General features: G+C 49.1%; 1 protein-coding gene across 2 annotated transcripts in view; it reads right to left on the reverse strand.

Moving 5' to 3' along the window:
• Positions 1–1,084: 1,084 nt before the first annotated feature.
• Positions 1,085–23,661, reverse strand: part of PKNOX1 (PBX/knotted 1 homeobox 1) — a 34,579-nt gene continuing 12,002 nt past the window's right edge. For both annotated transcript variants that reach the window (XM_044287500.1, XM_044287499.1), the window contains exons 8-11: positions 3,925–4,053; positions 3,755–3,831; positions 3,148–3,317; positions 1,085–1,762 (exon numbers count right to left, since the gene is read on the reverse strand). In XM_044287500.1, coding sequence (XP_044143435.1) covers positions 1,551–1,762; positions 3,148–3,317; positions 3,755–3,831; positions 3,925–4,053 — 588 coding nt within the window. In that variant the 3' untranslated portion in view covers positions 1,085–1,550. The remainder of the gene's footprint in view (positions 1,763–3,147; positions 3,318–3,754; positions 3,832–3,924; positions 4,054–23,661) is intronic.

Here is a 23,661-nt window from a genome sequence, read left to right on the forward strand (position 1 = left end):
TGTGCGGGAAGGTTTTACATAGAAACATAACAGCCATTTATCTTCACTGCTGTAGGAGAGCTTTAAGGAAATCTGTCACCAGGATAACCGCTATTGCAGTAAAGCCGCGGCCTAATAGCACTTAGTGCCTTATTTCCAGATCTGCCTTTGTTCCAGCAATAGATGGTTTTATCCTATGCAAATGAGCCAGTAAGGTGCCCAAAGGGGCGTTACTCTTGCAGGAAGGAGCCCAGACACGCCTCCTACCACAATGTGTCCACCCTCAAAAGACGAACTTAAAACCCCGCCCTCAGGTCCCGCTAAGCCACGCCCCTCCCACTCAGCCAACAGGGATTAAAAAATGAAGTTAAAAATCAACTTCTAGGTCCCGCTAAGCCACGCCCCAATCCAGTTAGGCCACGCCCCCTCCCACTCCGCAGCCGACAGGGATTGAAAAAATGAAGTTAAGAATCAACTTCTGTCAGCTGCAGGGGTGGGAGGGAGGGTGACCTTCTCCCTGCAGCTCACACTCAGACAGCACAGTGCTGCTGTCTGAGAGTGAGCAGTTCAAAAGGACATCCTTGTGCCCGTCCAGGCCCTGCGCCAGATGGAGGACATGGAGTCTGAAGGCCGGACCTCCGGCCACCCTAGGGGCAGGCTGCTGATCCTGCTGGAGTCTACTCGGTGGCTCTTCGCCAATGTAGTCATTCATATTACATTTCTTCACAGTTTTGGCTCCATACATCCGGTCATTTCCGCATCTGCAGATCTCCCATCATGCTAAGCCTTTCTTCCTCCTCCGTTTCCGGTCTTGACCCGTCTTTGGGGATTACTCTGGATTTGTCCATCTGTTGACCGGAGACTCTTTGATGTTCTTGGGTGGTCAGCGGTGCCCCCGGCTCATCAGTAAAGGTGGTGGCATCCTGTGGGTTACTATTCAGACTTTCAGGTTAGGGTCTATCAGAGGCCAACGGTTTCACATCACGTGTACGGAGGATGGGAGGACTACTACACTTCATGTTACTCACACTGCAACACCTATTATTCATCCCTGCACCTGATGAAGGAAAGACCCCATTCCCAGAGAAGACTTGCAGTCACCAGAGAGTTTTCCAAGGTTTATTCTTTCACAACTCTACAAAAATACAGTTCTATTTAGGGAGTAAAATCAACATATCATGAAGTTGCCCTCAGTCAGGAGGTTGAAGAGACATCGCTCCCTGCCGAGGAAGAGGACACGATCCATGTACACAAATCCTAAAGCCGGAAGTGTAGAAATGTCAGTACCAGGAGTGTTACACGCTACATGCTGCACAAGCCTCAACTGTTCAATTCCCAGCAGACTGTCTAGAAATATCCATGAAGACCGCTCTGCTCCACATCCTAGTGGCCAGGAGGCCATTTGGCACAGGGGACGAGGTTGTTCGGCAGTGAAATCCTTGGAAGCGACAGGTTTTCATTTTTTAAGGTGCAAATATTTTGTCGCAAGTGAAGATAAAATAGTTTTTGTGTCAAACTTGCCCTGTGCATGGCACTGACAATACAAAGTGTGCGAGACCCACATGTCCTTCTCATTGGAGTCCTCCACCGCTCAGCACTAGACCCCGCAGCTCCCCTGCACTCAGTCCCGTCTCTGTGTCCTCCTCGTCTGTGTCCAGAGACTCATCATCACTCTGTCCTCCCAGCATTACTTGCTGTACGGCCAATGTGGCTCCATCAGATGTCAGCGACTGCAGACTGTCTGCTCCCAGACCGCCAGGAGCTGAGAGGGTCACAACGTCGCCTGAAGATGAATGAGATCCAAGAATTACACATCAGAGTGCAGCATGAAGAGGAGGGGGTTATAGAAAAAGAAGAGGGAGCATGAAAAAACTGTGGAGGAGAGGACCCGACAGGTGCGGAGGGTGGAGGAGAGGACCCGACAGGTGCGGAGGGTGGAGGAGAGGACGCGACAGGTGCGGAGGGTGGAGGAGAGGACGCGACAGGTGCGGAGGGTGGAGGAGAGGACGCGACAGGTGCGGAGGGTGGAGGAGAGGACGCGACAGGTGCGGAGGGTGGAGGAGAGGACGCGACAGGTGCGGAGGGTGGAGGAGAGGACGCGACGGGTGCGGAGGGTGGAGGAGAGGACGCGACGGGTGCGGGGGGTGGAGGAGAGGACGCGACAGGTGCGGGGGGTGGAGGAGAGGACGCGACAGGTGCGGGGGGTGGAGGAGAGGACGCGACAGGTGCGGAGGGTGGAGGAGAGGACGCGACAGGTGCGGAGGGTGGAGGAGAGGACGCGACAGGTGCGGAGGGTGGAGGAGAGGACGCGACAGGTGCGGAGGGTGGAGAATAGGACGCGACAGGTATGGAGGGTGGAGAATAGGACGCGACAGGTGTGGGGGTGGAGGAGAGGACGTGACAGGTGTGGAGGGTGGAGAATAGGACACGACAGGTGTGGGGGTGGAGGAGAGGGCACGACAGGTGTGGGGGGTGGAGAATAGGACGCGACAGGTGTGGGGGGTGGAGGAGAGGACGCGACAGGTATGGAGGGTGGAGGAGAGGACGCGACAGGTATGGAGGGTGGAGGAGAGGACGCGACAGGTATGGAGGGTGGAGAATAGGACGCGACAGGTGTGGAGGGTGGAGAATAGGACGCGACAGGTGCGGAGGGTGGAGAATAGGACGCGACAGGTATGGAGGGTGGAGAATAGGACGCGACAGGTGTGGGGGTGGAGGAGAGGGCACGACAGGTATGGGGGGTGGAGGAGAGGACGCGACAGGTGTGGGGGGTGGAGGAGAGGACGTGACAGGTGCGGAGGGTGGAGAATAGGACGCGACAGGTGTGGGGGGTGGAGGAGAGGACGCGACAGGTGTGGGGGTGGAGGAGAGGGCACGACAGGTATGGAGGGCGGAGAATAGGACGCGACAGGTGTGGAGGGTGGAGAATAGGACGCGACAGGTGCGGAGGGTGGAGAATAGGACGCGACAGGTGCGGAGGGTGGAGAATAGGACGCGACAGGTATGGAGGGTGGAGAATAGGACGCGACAGGTATGGAGGGTGGAGAATAGGACGCGACAGGTGTGGAGGGCGGAGAATAGGACGCGACAGGTGTGGAGGGTGAAGGAAATCATGCATGTTAAGTTTAGACAGGAGGAGGATTGATGTCATGATCGGGAAGGTCTCACCATCAGATACATCCATTTCTCCTCCCTGCTGCAGGGTGCCCCCAGCGATGGAGTCCGGCCAGAACCTCTGCACGGGGCGGCTCTGTCCACTTTTCTTCTTGGTTTTTGGGGTATCAGTTGTGCTTGAATCCAACATGGGCTGAAGGATTCGACGTCTGGCGTTTATAAACCTACAGACACAGGGAAGATGCAGGATAAACAATCCGGGTGTGGGCGGGGCACACAGACAGACCGGGGGCGGGGCACACAGACAGACCGGGGGCGTGGCACACAGACAGACCGGGGGCGGGGCACACAGACAGACCGGGGGCGGGGCACACAGACAGACCGGGGGCGGGGCACACAGACAGACCGGGGGCGGGGCACACAGACAGACCGGGGGCGGGGCACACAGACAGACCGGGGGCGGGGCACACAGACAGACCGGGGGCGGGGCACACAGACAGACCGGGGGCGGGGCACACAGACAGACCAGAACAATAGAACGATACTGAAGAGAATATAGGCTTATTTCCATCGAGAGCCACTGCTACTCCAGCAGAAGTTTGCTACAATGTGTCAGTGTGGACAACCCTCAGCTAGCACCCAGTGGTTTGGGGTGACTCACCAGTTGTTGACCTGTAGCAGGGTAAGATTTGTTTGGGCCGCGATCTGCTTCTTCTCATCCTCCGTCGGGTACGGATGCTGCAGACAGAGAGGAGATGGTAAGTGGCAGGAGCCACAAATAATTGGTCTCAGCATGAGAATTCATCTGTGCCCCGAGAAAGCACCACTCACCCCAATGTGCTGGAAGAGCCAGGACCTCATGACGTTGGTGGCTTGTTTGGGGAGGACACCCCGCTTGTTCTTCCCAGAGCCGTCATCTGTGTGTAAGAGGCCGAGATCCTGACTGAGCTGCAACTGGAGCTGCAAAGGACGTAACAGGATTTCAGTATAAAGGGTGGGGGATAACAGGGGGGCAGATAACGGGGTAGAGAGATGACAGAGGAGAACAACAGTACAGATAATAGGTAAAAAGATAACAGGGATGGGCAGGGCCGTCTTTAATATTGATTGGACCCTGGGCTAAAATTTACTTGGGCCCCCTGGATCCCGCCTTCCCACACCTTAGCAGCAATCACGCCTCCACCACAACACACACACAATCCACACATCTGGTAGAGTCCAGTGATATAAATACTTCCAGTTCTGGAGACTCCAGCGGCTCAGGATCAGTGCTCTGGGCTCAGGCTGGGAGTGGACACCGCTCTGCAGGAAGGAGACCGGGGCTCGACTCACCCTAGTGTTACAGTGCACCCCACAGTATGTAGTATAGCACCCTATAGTATACAGCACCACACAGTATACAGTATAGCACCCTATAGTATACAGCACCACACAGTATGCAGTATAGCACCCTATAGTATACAGCACCCCACAGTATGCAGTATAGCACCCCACACTATACAGTACCCCACAGTATATAGTATAGCACCCTATAGTATACAGCACCCCACAGTATACAGTATAGCACCCCACACTATACAGTACCCCACAGTATGTAGTATAGCACCCTATAGTATACAGCACCACACAGTATACAGTATAGCACCCTATAGTATACAGCACCACACAGTATGCAGTATAGCACCCCACACTATACAGTACCCCACAGTATGTAGTATAGCACCCTATAGTATACAGCACCCCACAGTATACAGTATAGCACCCCACACTATACAGTACCCCACAGTATATAGTAGAGCACCCTATAGTATACAGCACCACACAGTATGCAGTATAGCACCCTATAGTATACAGCAACCCACAGTATGCAGTATAGCACCCTATAGTATACAGCACCCCACAGTATACAGTATAGCACCCCACACTATACAGTACCCCACAGTATATAGTAGAGCACCCTATAGTATACAGCACCACACAGTATGCAGTATAGCACCCTATAGTATACAGCACCACACAGTATGCAGTATAGTACCCCACACTATACAGTACCCCACAGTATATAGTATAGCACCCTATAGTATACAGCACCACACAGTATGCAGTATAGCACCCTATAGTATACAGCACCACACAGTATGCAGTATAGCACCCCACACTATACAGTACCCCACAGTATATAGTATAGCACCCTATAGTATACAGCACCACACAGTATGCAGTATAGCACCCTATAGTATACAGCACCACACAGTATGCAGTATAGCACCCCACACTATACAGTACGCCACAGTATATAGTATAGCACCCTATAATATACAGCACCACACAGTATGCAGTATAGCACCCTATAGTATACAGCACCACACAGTATGCAGTATAGTACCCCACACTATACAGTACCCCACAGTATATAGTATAGCACCCTATAGTATACAGCACCACACAGTATGCAGTATAGTACCCCACACTATACAGTACCCCACAGTATATAGTATAGCACCCTATAGTATACAGCACCACACAGTATGCAGTATAGCACCCTATAGTATACAGCACCACACAGTATGCAGTATAGCACCCCACACTATACAGTACCCCACAGTATATAGTAGAGCAGTATAGCAGCACGCAGTATACAGCACCCCAAACTATACACGATACAGCTCCCCACACTATACAGTACAGCAGTATAGCACTCCACAATATACAGCCCCCACACTATACAGCCCCACCCCCACACTATACAGCCCCCCCCCACACTATACAGGCCCCCCCCACACTATACAGCCCCCCACCCACAGTATACGGCCCCCACCCACAGTATATGGCCCCCACACACAGTATACAGCCCACCACACAGTATACAGCCCCCCACACAGTATACAGCCCCCCACACAGTATACAGGCCCCCCACACAGTATACAGGCCCCCCACACAGTATACAGGCCCACCACACAGTATACAGCCCACCACACACAGCCCCCACAGTATACAGGCCCCCCACAGTATACAGCCCACCACACACAGTATACATCCCACCACACAGTATACAGGCCCCCCACACAGTATACAGGCCCCCCACACAGTATACAGGCCCCCCACACAGTATACAGGCCCCCCACACAGTATACAGGCCCCCCACACAGTACAGCCCACCACACAGTATACAGCCCCCACAGTATACAGGCCCCCACACAGTATACAGCACCCCACTATACAGTAGTTTACAGTATATTAACATAACAGCCCCTGTCACCTTTTTCTGATGTAATCTTCACACAAAAAAGCTCCAGTTAACTTCTGCAACACTCCTGCTAGGACCTGTGATGACCTCATAGCCATGTGACCAGTAATTGCTAGGTTACTGGTCACATGGTGATGATGTCATTAAGGTCCTAGATCACAACGTTAAAGTACACAGACAGTTTGACACCCGGAGCAGTAGCTAGCAGGGCTCAAGAGGCAGCTGCCTTGGGCCCCCCAGGAGCAACTCGGCCCGGGGCAGCTGCCCCTTTTGCCCCTTGGTAAAGACGGCCCTGGGGAGGGGGATAACGGGAGGGCAGATTACAGTAAAGGGAGATGGCAGGAGAGGAGATAAGAGTAGGGGAGATAACAGGAGAGATAACGGGAGGTCAGAAAATGGGAAAGGGAGTTGACAGGAGAAGAGATAACAGTAGAACAGATAACAAGTGAAGAGATAACGAGGAGGGTGATCACAGGGAAGGGCAGATAACGGGGAAGGTGTGGCGGAAATAACCTCACCACTGGGTTTTGGAGGGGCCTGTCTGCAGCCTCTTGTCTCAGGATTATGGCCCATATACTAAAAACCTTAAAGGAGAAGACAGACCGGCCGCACAGCCTAAATCTGTGGAACTGTTTTGGGCAGGAAAGCCATGCTTGCGGTCGGTCATGGAATTCGTGAACCCCTGCTCGGATCTGGGCGATTTCTGAATATGTTGTTTGCCCAGATCAGAGCTATCCAGGGATGTATAATTTATGGGGATATGTGGGGCTTTGGGGTGTTTTCTGTGTTTTGGGGGAAAATGTGTGTTTGGTAATTGTATCACAGGCAGAGCCCATTGTGTATGGTAATTGTATCACAGGCAGAGCCCATTGTGTTTGGTAATTGTATCACAGGCAGAGCCCATTGTGTTTGGTAATTGTATCACAGGCAGAGCCCATTGTGTTTGGTAATTGTATCACAGGCAGAGCCCATTGTGTTTGGTAATTGTATAACGGGCAGAGTCCATTGTGTTTGGTAATTGTATCACAGGCAGAGTCCATTGTGTTTGGTAATTGTATCACAGGCAGAGCCCATTGTGTTTGGTAATTGTATCACAGGCAGAGCCCATTGTGTTTGGTAATTGTATCACAGGCAGAGCCCATTGTGTTTGGTAATTGTATCACAGGCAGAGCCCATTGTGTTTGGTAATTGTATCACAGGCAGAGCCCATTGTGTTTGGTAATTGTATCACAGGCAGAGCCCATTGTGTTTGGTAATTGTATCACGGGCAGAGCCCATTGTGTTTGGTAATTGTATCACAGGCAGAGCCCATTGTGTTTGGTAATTGTATCACGGGCAGAGCCCATTGTGTTTGGTAATTGTATCACAGGCAGAGCCCATTGTGTTTGGTAATTGTATCACAGGCAGAGCCCATTGTGTTTGGTAATTGTATCACAGGCAGAGCCCATTGTGTTTGGTAATTGTATCACGGGCAGAGCCCATTGTGTTTGGTAATTGTATCACAGGCAGAGCCCATTGTGTTTGGTAATTGTATCACGGGCAGAGCCCATTGTGTTTGGTAATTGTATCACAGGCAGAGCCCATTGTGTTTGGTAATTGTATCACAGGCAGAGCCCATTGTGTTTGGTAATTGTATCACAGGCAGAGCCCATTGTGTTTGGTAATTGTATCACAGGCAGAGACCATTGTGTTTGGTAATTGTATCACAGGCAGAGACCATTGAGTTTGGTAATTGTATCACAGGCAGAGCCCATTGTGTTTGGTAATTGTATCACAGGCAGAGCCCATTGTGTTTGGTAATTGTATCACGGGCAGAGCCCATTGTGTTTGGTAATTGTATCACGGGCAGAGCCCATTGTGTTTGGTAATTGTATCACGGGCAGAGCCCATTGTGTTTGGTAATTGTATCACGGGCAGAGCCCATTGTGTTTGGTAATTGTATCACAGGCAGAGCCCATTGTGTTTGGTAATTGTATCACAGGCAGAGCCCATTGTGTTTGGTAATTGTATCACGGGCAGAGCCCATTGTGTTTGGTAATTGTATCACGGGCAGAGCCCATTGTGTTTGGTAATTGTATCACGGGCAGAGCCCATTGTGTTTGGTAATTGTATCACGGGCAGAGCCCATTGTGTTTGGTAATTGTATCACAGGCAGAGCCCATTGTGTTTGGTAATTGTATCACAGGCAGAGCCAATTGTGTTTGGTAATTGTATCACAGGCAGAGCCCATTGTGTTTGGTAATTGTATCACAGGCAGAGCCAATTGTGTTTGGTAATTGTATCACAGGCAGAGTGGGGGTTTGTGTACAATTGCTGGGAGTGTTTCCATAGTGTAAATGCATATGATTGGATAATGTAAAACCTGTCTCCGTCTTCCACAAGGTCCCCAGGGGAGTGTCCCTTGCTGGAAGACCTGTAAAAAGGCTGACATGTAGCCCCATTAAAGAGTTCCTGTTTTACCCTCAGCATAGAACCTCGTCTCATGTGTGGGGGACAAGGCTGCATCTACACTGGGGAATGCTATACGCTGTATACTCCCATGGCTATAATCGATGAGCTCTTAAGAGCTGTTACTGCATCGCTCTCTAAAAGGAGAGGTTCATGCACTGGAGCCTGGAGGCCTTGTCGTAGGTCCAGGGTGGGTAGAAGACGACGAGATCCAAACCAAGCTGGGAGGATAGTACAGATAGAGACCTGAGGGAAGGTAGTGGGACTGGGGGGTAATTACATTATAGGATGGGAGGATAGTACAGATAGATACATGAAGGGAATAATGGGACTGGGGGGTAATTACATTATAGGAGGGGAGGATAGTACAGATAGATACATGAAGGGAATAATGGGACTGGGGGGTAATTACATTATAGGAGGGGAGGATAGTACAGATAGATACATGAAGGGAATAATGGGACTGGGGGGTAATTACATTATAGGAGGGGAGGATAGTACAGATAGAGACCTGAGGGGAGGTAGTGGGACTGGGGGGGGGGGTAATTACATTATAGGAGGGGAGGATAGTGCAGATAGAGAACGGGGGGAGGTAGTGGGACTGGGGGGTAATTACATTATAGGATAGGAGGATAGTACAGATAGATACCTGAAGGGAATAATGGGACTGGGGGGTAATTACATTATAGGAGGGGAGGATAGTACAGATAGATACCTGAAGGGAATAATGGGACTGGGGGGTAATTACATTATAGGAGGGGAGGATAGTACAGATAGAGACCTGAGGGGAGGTAGTGGGACTGGGGGGGGGGGGGTAATTACATTATAGGAGGGGAGGATAGTGCAGATAGAGACCGGGGGGAGGTAGTGGGACTGGGGGGTAATTACATTATAGGATAGGAGGATAGTACAGATAGAGACCTGAGGGGAGGTAATGGGACTGGGGGGTAATTACATTATAGGAGGGGAGGATAGTACAGATAGATACCTGAGGGGAGGTAATGGGACTGGGGGGTAATTACATTATAGGATAGGAGGATAGTACAGATAGAGACCTGAGGGGAGGTAATGGGACTGGGGGGTAATTACATTATAGGAGGGGAGGATAGAGCAGATAGATACCTGAGGGGAGGTAATGGGACTGGGGGGTAATTACATTATAGGAGGGGAGGATAGAGCAGATAGATACCTGAGGGGAGGTAATGGGACTGGGGGGTAATTACATTATAGGATAGGAGGATAGAGCAGATAGATACCTGAGGGGAGGTAATGGGACTGGGGGGTAATTACATTATAGGAGGGGAGGATAGAGCAGATAGATACCTGAGGGGAGGTAATGGGACTGGGGGGTAATTACATTATAGGAGGGGAGGATAGTACAGATAGATACCTGAGGGGAGGTAATGGGACTGGGGGGTAATTACATTATAGGATAGGAGGATAGTACAGATAGAGACCTGAGGGGAGGTAATGGGACTGGGGGGTAATTACATTATAGGAGGGGAGGATAGTACAGATAGATACCTGAGGGGAGGTAATGGGACTGGGGGGTAATTACATTATAGGAGGGGAGGATAGTACAGATAGAGACCTGAGGGGAGGTAATGGGACTGGGGGGTAATTACATTATAGGAGGGGAGGATAGTACAGATAGATACCTGAGGGGAGGTAATGGGACTGGGGGGTAATTACATTATAGGAGGGGAGGATAGTACAGATAGAGACCTGAGGGGAGGTAATGGGACTGGGGGGTAATTACATTATAGGATAGGAGGATAGTACAGATAGATACCTGAGGGGAGGTAGTGGGACTGGGGGGGGGGGGGGTAATTACATTATAGGAGGGGAGAATAGTGCAGATAGATACCTGAGGGGAAGTAATGGGACTGGGGGGTAATTACATTATAGGAGTGGAGGATAGTGCAGATAGAGACCGGGGGGAGGTAGTGGGACTGGGGGGTAATTACATTATAGGATGGGAGGATAGTGCAGATAGATACCTGAGGGGGGGGGGGGGTAATTACATTATAGGAGGGGAGGATAGTACAGATAGAGACCGGGGGAAGGTAACGGGACTGGGGGGTAATTACATTATAGGAGGGGAGGATAGTGCAGATAGAGACCGGGGGGGGGGGGGGTAATTACATTATAGGAGGGGAGGATAGTGCAGATAGAGACCGGGGGGGGGGGGGGGGGGGGTAATTACATTATAGGAGGGGAGGATAGTGCAAATAGATACCTGAGGGGAAGTAATGGGACTGGGGGGTAATTACATTATAGGAGGGGAGGATAGTGCAGATAGAGACCGGGGGAGGTAGTGGGACTGGGGGGTAATTACATGATAGGAGGGGAGGATAGTGCAAATAGATACCTGAGGGGAGGTAGTGGGACTGGGGGGTAATTACATTATAGGATGGGAGGATAGTGCAGATAGATACCTGAGGGGGGGGGGGGGGGGAATTACATTATAAGAGGGGAGGATAGTACAGATAGAGACCTGAGGGGAGGTAGTGGGACTGGGGGGTAATTACCATATAGGAGGGGAGGATAGTGCAGATAGATACCTGAGGGGGGGGGGGGGTAATTACATTATAGGAGGGGGGGATAGTGCAGATAGAGACCGGGGGCAGGTAGTGGGACTAGGGGAGGAATGAAAGGAGGGACTAGAACAGCTCGGAAGGAAAGGTGTAGGGTAAAAACTATACATAAACCTCTCACATGTCTGTATACTAATGGCAGAAGCCTGACTAATAAACCGGGGAACTGGAATTACTGATGTGTGAGGAGGACTATGACAGTGGGAATAACTGAGACACGGCTGGATGATAGCTATGACAGTGGGAATAACTGAGACACGGCTGGAGGATAGCTATGACAGTGGGAATAACTGAGACACGGCTGGAGGATAGCTATGACAGTGGGAATAACTGAGACACGGCTGGATGATAGCTATGACAGTGGGAATAACTGAGACACGGCTGGATGATGGCTATGACAGTGGGAATAACTGAGACACGGCTGGATGATAGCTATGACAGTGGGAATAACTGAAACACGGCTGGATGATAGCTATGACAGTGGGAATAACTGAGACACGGCTGGAGGATAGCTATGACAGTGGGAATAACTGAGACACGGCTGGAGGATAGCTATGACAGTGGGAATAACTGAGACACGGCTGGATGATAGCTATGACAGTGGGAATAACAGAGACACGGCTGGAGGATAGCTATGACAGTGGGAATAACTGAGACACAGCTGGATGATAGCTATGACAGTGGGAATAACTGAGACACGGCTGGATGATAGCTATGACAGTGGGAATAACTGAGACACGGCTGGATGATAGCTATGACAGTGGGAATAACTGAGACACTGCTGGATGATAGCTATGACAGGGGAATAACTGAGACACGGCTGGATGATAGCTATGACAGTGGGAATAACTGAGACACGGCTGGATGATAGCTATGACAGTGGGAATAACTGAGACACGGCTGGATGATAGCTATGACAGTGGGAATAACTGAGACACGGCTGGATGATAGCTATGACAGTGGGAATAACTGAGACACGGCTGGATGATAGCTATGACAGTGGGAATAACTGAGACACGGCTGGATGATAGCTATGACAGTGGGAATAACTGAGACACGGCTGGATGATGGCTATGACAGTGGGAATAACTGAGACACGGCTGGATGATAGCTATGACAGTGGGAATAACTGAGACACGGCTGGATGATAGCTATGACAGTGGGAATAACTGAGACACGGCTGGAGGATAGCTATGACAGTGGGAATAACTGAGACACGGCTGGATGATAGCTATGACAGTGGGAATAACTGAGACACGGCTGGATGATAGCTATGACAGTGGGGAATAACTGAGACACGGCTGGATGATAGCTATGACAGTGGGAATAACTGAGACACGGCTGGATGATAGCTATGACAGTAGGAATAACTGAGACACGGCTGGATGATAGCTATGACAGTGGGAATAACTGAGACATGGCTGGATGATAGCTATGACAGTGGGAATAACTGAGACACGGCTGGATGATGGCTATGACAGTGGGAATAACTGAGACACGGCTGGATGATAGCTATGACAGTGGGAATAACTGAGACACGGCTGGATGATAGCTATGACAGTGGGAATAACTGAGACACGGCTGGATGATAGCTATGACAGTGGGAATAACTGAGACACGGCTGGGTGATAGCTATGACAGTGGGAATAACTGAGACACGGCTGGATGATAGCTATGACAGTGGGAATAACTGAGACATGGCTGGATGATAGCTATGACAGTGGGAATAACTGACACACGGCTGGATGACAGTGGGAATAACTGAGACACGGCTAGATGATAGCTATGACAGTGGGAATAACTGAGACATGGCTGGATGATAGCTATGACAGTGGGAATAACTGAGACACGGCTGGATGATAGCTATGACAGTGGGAATAACTGAGACACGGCTAGATGATAGCTATGACAGTGGGAATAACTGAGACATGGCTGGAGGATAGCTATGACAGTGGGAATAACTGAGACACGGCTGGATGATAGCTATGACAGTGGGAATAACTGAGACACGGCTGGATGATAGCTATGACAGTGGGAATAACTGAGACACGGCTGGATGATAGCTATGACAGTGGGAATAACAGACACGGCTGGATGATAGCTATGACAGTGGGAATAACTGAGACATGGCTGGAGGATAGCTATGACAGTGGGAATAACTGAGACACGGCTGGAGGATAGCTATGACAGTGGGAATAACTGAGACACGGCTGGATGATAGCTATGACAGTGGGAATAACTGAGACACGGCTGGATGATAGCTATGACAGTGGGAATAACTGAGACACGGCTGGATGATAGCTATGACAGTGGGAATAACTGAGGCACGGCTGGATGATAGATATGACAGGGGGAATAACTGAGTCTGTGCAGCTGAAGGGCTATCTTTCCTGAGGTATCCAGCAGGAGGGAGACACAGGGCAGAGCAGGGGGCGTCTCGTGCACAGACACAGAGCTGCTCCTCAGGCTTGTGCACGAAACATCCTCAGAGCAGGGGGAGGAGCTGACATCACAGGTCATGTGACCCTCAGTGACATCTGAGAAACCAGGCACCGGAGATAAAGGGAGTGAAGTAGAAAGTCCTTTCATTTGACTAGTTAGAAACATACAAAGAACAAAAAAAAATAACTCAGACAACCCCTTTAACCCCTTAAGGATGTCCGTGACTTAAGGATTAGCGCAGTACATGTACGGCGCTGTGATCTGGTGGGTGCAGGAGATGCGCGCGCCCGCTCCGCGGAAGGGGTCTGGCGGTCACTGATAGCAGGACTCCTGCTGCATGCGCCGACATCGGTGAAATAACCGATGCTGGCGCATTAAGCCTTGACGTTCCGCGGTCAGCGCTGACCGCGGGATGTGTGATGTCCTTGCGGGGACCGGAGCTTCCATAGGGTCCCCGCGCTTCTGTAACGGTGACCCTATGGCAGGGAAGGCGCAGTGGCCGCCCCTGGAAGTATATTACAGCCAATGCATCGTCATCAGACCCCCAAAAGTCCTAGAGTGGGACTAAATATAAAGTGTAAAAAACATATCGGCCGGCTCTATAAAAACATCACATGACTTAACCCCTTAAATGAACACTGTCAAAAAACGAAAATAAAAACTGCATTTTTTTGTCACCTTACATCACTAAAAGTGCAACAGCAAGCGATCAAAAAGGTGTATGCCCCCCAAAATAGTACCAATCTAACCGTCACCTCGTCCCGCAAAAAATTATACCCTACCTAAGACAATCGCCCAAAAGATAAAAAAAACTATGGCTCTCAGACTATGGAGACACTAAAACAGGATTTTTTTTGGTTTCAAAAATGCTATTATTGTGTAAAACTTAAGTATATAAAAAAAGTATACATATTAGGTATCGCCGCGTCCGTAACAACCTGCTCTATAAAAATACAACATGACCTAACCCCTCAGGTGAACACCGTAACAAAAAAAAAAAACGGTGTCAAAAAAGCCATTTACTGTCACCCTACATCACAAAAAGTGTAATAGCAAACGATCAAAAAGTCATACGCACCCTAAAATAGTGCCAATCAAACCGTCATCTCATCCCGCAAAAATTATACCCTACCTAAGACAATCACCTAAAAACTGAAAAAACGATGGCTCTCAAGCTATGGAGACACTAAAACATGAGGTTTTTTGTTTAACCCCTTAGTGACCACCCATACGCCTTTTTACGGCGGTCACTAAGGGGCCTTAGGCTGGGCCGCCGCATTTTTACGGCGGCCCAGTCTAAGTGCTGCACGGCTCCCCCATGCAGCGGGGAGCACGGACCCAGCTCTCACATGAGAGCCGGGGCCCTGCTCTAACAGCCCTGACCGGCAGAAGTGCCGATTCGGGCTGTTTAACCCTTTACATGCCGGGCCCACTGGCGCCCGCTGCATGTAAAGTGGTGACAAAGGGAGCAGACTCCCTCTGTCTCCCATCAGCACCCCGAAAATGTGATCGCGGGGTGCTGATGTGTTGGGAACCTTACCTTGCTTCCGATCAGGGCCCCGAGCCTGTCTTCAGTTCTCTCCAGCAGGCCGTGCCTCTCTGGCGCCGCCTGCTGGTCAATCTTTGAAATGCATTGCTATTGAAATGTAATGCCTTATAGAGATAATGCATTACATTTTAAAAGCATTCAAAATACTGTATATTATAGTCCCCTTGTGGGACTTTTAAGTAGTAAAAAAAATTGCAAAAAGATACACATTTATTAAATAAAATAAAAAAATATGCCTTCTTTTCCATTGAAAATATGCTTTTCAATAAAAAAAAATTGCAAAAAGAAAATATCCCCCATATGTTTGGTATTGCCGCGTCCGTAACGACCCGGACTACATAAATTATCCCCTATGGTGAACGCCGTTAAAAAATAAATAGAAAAAAAGAATTTCGAATTTATTCTTAGTTTCCACCGAAAAAAACGCAATAACAAGCGATCAAAAAGCGGCATTTACTCCAAAATTATACCAATGAAAAATACAAGTTGTCCCTCAAAAATCAAGCCCCCACACAACTCCATAGAAAAAAAAATAAAAAGTTATGGGTCTTGTGAAGTGGCAATGCAAAATCATTTTTTTGGTTAATAAAAGGGGTTTTATTGGAAAAAAAAAAGTAGCAAAACTTAAGAAGTATTTAGTATCACTGTAATCGTACTGACCCGGAGAATAAAGATATTATGTTATTTGTACCGAAAAATGAACACCGTAAAATGTATAATGTAAAAACGCAGTGGCAGTATTGCTATTTCTACCCATCTCCCTCCCAGAAACAGTTAATCAAAGTTAATCAGAAAGTTACGTGTACCCCAAAATGGCGCCATTAAAAACTACAACTTGTCTCGTAAAAAACAAGCTCTCATAAAGCTATATAGACGAAAAAATAAAAATGTTATAGCTCTTGGAACGAGACCATGAAAAAAGGAAGAAAAACGCTTGGTCATAAAGGCCCAAACAGGCTTGGTTACTAAGGGGTTAAAAAATGATCGTGTGTAAAACTTACATAAATAAAAAAAAAGTTGACATATTAGGTATCTCCGCGTCCTTAAGAACCTGCTCTATAAAAATATCACATGACTTAACCCTAGGGATCGACCGATATTGATTTTTTAGGGCCGATACCGATAATTTGTGAACTTTCAGGCCGATAGCCGATAATTTATACCGATATTCTGGGAATTTTCATTTTTGAAAAAAAAATTAAAATTCCCACAAATCTGCTGACAATTAATGTTTATTGTTAATGTGTATTTTTATTTTTTTTGTAAATCTTTCTTTTTCATTTATATTTAATATTTTGGTGTTTTTATTTTTATTACTTTCTTTTTTTTTTTAACTAACTTTTAGCCCCCTTAGGGACTAGAACCCTTGTCCTATTCACCCTGATAGAGATCTATCAGGGTGAATAGGAGCTCTCACTGTCCCTGCTGCTGTGTGCTTTGTGCACACAGCAGCATGGAGCTTATCATGGCAGCCAGGGCTTCAATAGCGTCCTGGCTGCCATGGTAACCGATCGGAGCCCCAGCATTACACTGCTGGGGCTCCGATCGGAGGAGCAGGGGAGAGGGAATCCTGTGGGGGGCGCACTGCGACTGGGGGGGGGGGCGCACCACTGCTTAATACTGGGGGGGAGGGGGGGCGCACTGCGCCACCAATGCTTAATACTCTGGGGGCTTGGGGGGGAGGCGCACTGCGCCACCAATGCCTAATATTGGGGGGGTGCACTGGGCCACCAATGTCTGATACTGGGGGGCTTGGGGGGGGCGCACTGCGCCACCAATGAAGCTTAATCTCTAATTTATTCATATACAGGAGGCGGGAGCTGGCTGCAGGATCACATAGTCGGCTCCCGACCTCTATGAGCAGTAGCTGCGATCCGCGGCACCTGAGGAGTTAACTACCGCGGATCGCAGCTACAGCTCATAGAGGCCGGGAGCCGGCTATGTGATCCTGCAGCTCCCGCCTCCTGTATATGAATTAATGTGAGATTAAGCTTCATTGGTGGCGCAGTGGCCACAGCCCCTCCCCTTCTCTTGTCCCCTGTCCTCCCATTGGCTGGAGCGGCAGCAGCAGCACAGGGGGAGGAGACACTGCTCCTTCTCCCCTGTGCTGCTGCTGAGGGAACACGGAGAGCGCTGTCAGCAGCGCGATCTGTGTTTCCAGGACGTTATCGGAATATCGGCAAAATAAATGCCGATACCGATAACGTTCAAAATCCTGAATATCGGCCGATAATATCGGTAAATCCGATAATCGGTCGATCCCTACTTAACCCCTCAGGTGAACACCGTAAAAAAATAAAATAAAAACAGTGTCAAAAAAGCAATTTTTTGTCACCTAACATAACAAAAAGTGTAATAGCAAGCGATCAAAAAGTCATATACACCCTAAAATAGTGCCAATCAAACCATCATCTCACAAGACAGTGGCCCAAAAAATATAAAAAATCTACGGCTTTGAGAATGTGGAGACACTAAAAAATCTTTTTTTTTTCTTCAAATTTGGTATTGTCGCGTCCGTGACAACCTGCTCTATAAACATACCACATGATCTAACCTGGCAGATGAATGTTGTAAATAACAAAAATTAAAAACAGCGCCAAAACAGCTATTTGTTACCTTGCCTCACATAAAGTGTAATATAGAGCAAACAAAAATCATATGTACCCTAAACTAGTACCATCAAAACTTCCACCCTATCCCGTAGTTTCCAAAATGGGGTCACTTTTCTGGAGTTTCTACTCTAGGGGTGCATCAGGGGGGCTTCAAATGGGACATGGTGTAAAAAAAAACAGTCCAGCAAAATCTGCCTTCCAAAAACCACATGGCGCTCCTTCCCTTCTGCGCCCTGCCGTGTGCCCGTACAGCGGTTTATGACCACATATGGGGTGTTTCTGTAAACCAAGGAATCAGGGCCATAAATATTGAGTTTTGTTTGGCTGTTAACCCTTGCTTTGTTAGTGGGTAAAAATGGATTCAAATGGAAAATCTGCCAAAAAAGTGAAATTCTGAAATTTCATCTCCATTTTCCATTAAGTCTTGTGGAACACCTAAAGGGTTAAAACGTTTGTAAAATCAGTTTTAAATACCTTGAGGGGTGAAGTTTCTAAAAGGGGCCATTTATGGGGGTATCCACTATGTCAGCCTCACAAAGTGACTTCAGACCTGAACTGGTCTTTAAAAAGTGGGTTTTGGAAAATTTCTGAAAAAAAATTTCAAGATTTGCTTCTAAACTTCTAATCCTTCTAACGTCCCAAAAAAAGCTAATGTAATTTACAAGATGGTCCAATCATGGAGTAGACCCACGGGGGATGTAAAGTAATAACTGTGTATCTATTATAGAAGCAGAGAAATAGAAATTTGGAAATGTGCAAATTCCACATTTTTTGGTAAATGTATTTTTTTTATAAATACCGTAAATAAAAATTATTTTGTCTAAATGTTACCAGTGTCATGAAGTCCAATATGTGATGAGAAAACAGACTCAGAACGGCCGGGAGAAGTCAAAGCGCTTTACAGTTATCACCACTTAAAGGGACACTGGTCAGATTGGCAAACAATGGCCTGGGCAGAAAGGTGAAATATGGCAGGGTCCTTAAGGGGTTAAGGGCAGATAACTGAGGAAGGAGAGGAGATAACAGGGGAGGACAGATAACAGAAGGAGAGGAGATAACAGGGGAGGGCAGATAACTGAGGAAGAAGAGGAGATAACAGGGGGGGGGGCAGATAACTGAGGAAGGAGAGGAGATAACAGGGGAGGGCAGGTAACTGAGGAAGGAGAGGATATAACAGGGGAGGGTAGATAATAGAGGAAGGAGAGGAGATAACAGGGGAGGGCAGATAACTGAGGAAGCAGAGGAGATAACAGGGGAGGGCAGATAACTGAGGAAGCAGAGGAGATAACAGGGGAGGGTAGATAATAGAGGAAGGAGAGGATATAACAGGGGAGGGTAGATAACTGAGGAAGGAGAGGAGATAACAGGGGAGGGCAGATAACTGAGGAAGGAGAGGATATAACAGGGGAGGGCAGATAACTGAGGAAGCAGAGGAGATAACAGGGGAGGGCAGATAACTGAGGAAGCAGAGGAGATAACAGGGGAGGGCAGGTAACTGAGGAAGGAGAGGAGATAACAGGGGAGGGCAGATAACTGAGGAAGGAGAGGAGATAACAGGGGAGGGCAGATAACTGAGGAAGCAGAGGAGATAACAGGGGAGGGTAGATAATAGAGGAAGGAGAGGAGATAACAGGGGAGGGTAGATAACTGAGGAAGGAGAGGAGAAAACAGGGGAGGGCAGATAACTGAGGAAGGAGAGGATATAACAGGGGAGGGTAGATAATAGAGGAAGGAGAGGAGATAACAGGGGGAGGGTAGATAATAGAGGAAGGAGAGGAGATAACGGGGAGGGCAGGTAACTGAGGAAGGAGAGGAGATAACAGGGGAGGGCAGATAACTGAGGAAGGAGAGAAGATAACAGGGGAGGGTAGATAACTGAGGAAGCAGAGGAGATAACAGGGGAGGGCAGATAACTGAGGAAGGAGAGGAGATAACAGGGGAGGGTAGATAACTGAGGAAGGAGAGGAGATAACAGGGGAGGGCAGATAACTGAGGAAGGAGAGGAGATAACAGGGGGGCAGATAACTGAGGAAGGAGAGGATATAACAGGGGAGGGTAGATAATAGAGGAAGGAGAGGAGATAACGGGGAGGGCAGATAACTGAGGAAGCAGAGGAGATAACAGGGGAGGGCAGGTAACTGAGGAAGGAGAGGATATAACAGGGGAGGGTAGATAATAGAGGAAGGAGAGGAGATAACAGGGGAGGGCAGATAACTGAGGAAGCAGAGGAGATAACAGGGGAGGGCAGATAACTGAGGAAGGAGAGGATATAACAGGGGAGGGTAGATAATAGAGGAAGGAGAGGAGATAACAGGGGGAGGGTAGATAATAGAGGAAGGAGAGGAGATAACGGGAGGGCAGGTAACTGAGGAAGGAGAGGAGATTAACAGGGGAGGGTAGATAACTGAGGAAGGAGAGGAGATAACAGGGGAGGGCAGATAACTGAGGAAGCAGAGGAGATAACAGGGGAGGGCAGGTAACTGAGGAAGGAGAGGATATAACAGGGGAGGGTAGATAATAGAGGAAGGAGAGGAGATAACGGGGAGGGTAGATAACTGAGGAAGCAGAGGAGATAACAGGGGAGGGCAGGTAACTGAGGAAGGAGAGAAGATAACAGGGGAGGGTAGATAACTGAGGAAGGAGAGGAGATAACAGGGGAGGGCAGATAACTGAGGAAGCAGAGGAGATAACAGGGGAGGGTAGATAACTGAGGAAGGAGAGGAGATAACAGGGGAGGGCAGGTAACTGAGGAAGGAGAGAAGATAACGGGGAGGGCAGGTAACTGAGGAAGGAGAGGAGATAACAGGGGAGGACAGATAACAGAAGGAGAGGAGATAACAGGGGGAGGGCAGATAATGTAAGAAGCAGAGAAGATAACAGGGGGAGGGTAGATAATAGAGGAAGGAGAGGAGATAATGGGGAGGGCAGGTAACTGAGGAAGGAGAGGAGATAACGGGGAGGGTAGATAACTGAGGAGCAGAGGAGATAACAGGGGAGGGCAGATAACTGAGGAAGGAGAGGAGATAACAGGGGAGGGTAGATAACTGAGGAAGGAGAGGAGATAACGGGGAGGGCAGGTAACTGAGGAAGGAGAGGAGATAACAGGGGAGGGTAGATAACTGAGGAAGGAGAGGAGATAACAGGGGAGGGCAGATAACTGAGGAAGCAGAGGAGATAACAGGGGAGGGCAGGTAACTGAGGAAGGAGAGGATATAACAGGGGAGGGTAGATAATAGAGGAAGGAGAGGAGATAACGGGGAGGGTAGATAACTGAGGAAGCAGAGGAGATAACAGGGGAGGGCAGGTAACTGAGGAAGGAGAGAAGATAACAGGGGAGGGTAGATAACTGAGGAAGGAGAGGAGATAACAGGGGGGCAGATAACTGAGGAAGGAGAGGAGATAACAGGGGAGGGCAGATAACTGAGGAAGCAGAGGAGATAACAGGGGAGGGTAGATAACTGAGGAAGGAGAGGAGATAACAGGGGAGGGCAGGTAACTGAGGAAGGAGAGAAGATAACGGGGAGGGCAGGTAACTGAGGAAGGAGAGGAGATAACAGGGGAGGACAGATAACAGAAGGAGAGGAGATAACAGGGGGAGGGCAGATAATGTAAGAAGCAGAGAAGATAACAGGGGGAGGGTAGATAATAGAGGAAGGAGAGGAGATAATGGGGAGGGTAGATAACTGAGGAAGCAGAGGAGATAACAGGGGAGGGCAGGTAACTGAGGAAGGAGAGAAGATAACAGGGGAGGGTAGATAACTGAGGAAGGAGAGGAGATAACAGGGGAGGGCAGATAACTGAGGAAGCAGAGGAGATAACAGGGGAGGGTAGATAACTGAGGAAGCAGAGGAGATAACAGGGGGGGGCAGATAACTGAGGAAGGAGAGGAGATAACAGGGGAGGGGAGTAACTGAGGAAGGAGAGGAGATAACAGGGGAGGGCAGATAACTGAGGAAGGAGAGGAGATAACAGGGGAGGGCAGATAACTGAGGAAGCAGAGGAGATAACAGGGGAGGGCAGATAACTGAGGAAGGAGAGGAGATAACAGGGGAGGGCAGATAACTGAGGAAGGAGAGGAGATAACGGGGAGGGTAGATAACTGAGGAAGCAGAGGAGATAACAGGGGAGGGCAGGTAACTGAGGAAGGAGAGGAGATAACAGGGGAGGGCAGATAACTGAGGAAGGAGAGGAGATAACGGGGAGGGTAGATAACTGAGGAAGGAGAGGAGATAACGGGGAGGGTAGATAACTGAGGAAGCAGAGGAGATAACAGGGGAGGGCAGGTAACTGAGGAAGGAGAGAAGATAACAGGGGAGGGTAGATAACTGAGGAAGGAGAGGAGATAACAGGGGAGGGCAGATAACTGAGGAAGCAGAGGAGATAACAGGGGAGGGTAGATAACTGAGGAAGCAGAGGAGATAACAGGGGAGGGTAGATAACTGAGGAAGCAGAGGAGATAACAGGGGAGGGCAGATAACTGAGGAAGGAGAGGAGATAACGGGGAGGGTAGATAACTGAGGAAGCAGAGGAGATAACAGGGGAGGGCAGGTAACTGAGGAAGGAGAGAAGATAACAGGGGAGGGCAGATAACTGAGGAAGCAGAGGAGATAACAGGGGGGGGGGTGGTAGATAACTGAGGAAGGAGAGGAGATAACAGGGGGAGGGCAGATAACTGAGGAAGGAGAGGAGATAACAGGGGAGGGCAGATAACTGAGGAAGCAGAGGAGATAACAGGGGGGGGGGGGTAGATAACTGAGGAAGGAGAGGAGATAACAGGGGAGGGCAGATAACTGAGGAAGCAGAGGAGATAACAGGGGGGGTAGATAACTGAGGAAGGAGAGGAGATAACAGGGGAGGGCAGATAACTGAGGAAGGAGAGGAGATAACAGGGGCAGGGCAGATAAATGAGGAAGGAGAGGATATAACAGGGGAGGGTAGATAACTGAGGAAGGAGAGAGAATAACAGGGCAGGGCAGATAACTGAGAAGCAGAGGAGATAACAGGGGGGGAGCAGATAAACTGAGGAAGGAGAGGAGATAACAGGGGAGGGCAGATAACGAGGAAGGAGAGGAGATAACAGGGGCAGGGCAGATAACTGAGGAAGGAGAGGATATAACAGGGGCGGGTAGATAACTGAGGAAGGAGAGGAGATAACAGGCAGGGCAGATAACTGAGGAAGGAGAGAGATAACAGGGGCAGGTAGATAACTGAGGAAGGAGAGGAGATAACAGGGGCAGGGTAGATAACTGAGGAAGGAGAGGAGATAACAGGGGAGGTAGATAACTGAGGAAGCAGAGGAGATAACAGGGCAGGGCAGATAACTGAGGAAGGAGAGGAGATAACAGGGGCAGGGTAGCTAACTGAGGAAGAGAGAAGATAACGGGTATGGCAGATAACTGAGGAAGGAGAGGAGATAACATGGGAGGTAGTAACTGAGGAAGGAGAGGAGATAAACAGGGGGGGCAGATAACTGAGGAAGGAGAGGAGATAACAGGGGAGGGTAGATAACTGAGGAAGGAGAGGAGATAACAGGGGAGGGCAGATAACTGAGGAAGGAGAGGAGATAACAGGGGCAGGGCAGATAACTGAGGAAGGAGAGGATATAACAGGGGAGGGTAGATAACTGAGGAAGGAGAGGAGATAACAGGGCAGGGCAGATAACTGAGGAAGGAG

This window comes from Bufo gargarizans, chromosome 3 (genome assembly GCF_014858855.1).
Source record: "Bufo gargarizans isolate SCDJY-AF-19 chromosome 3, ASM1485885v1, whole genome shotgun sequence".
NCBI classification, from domain to species: domain Eukaryota; kingdom Metazoa; phylum Chordata; class Amphibia; order Anura; family Bufonidae; genus Bufo; species Bufo gargarizans.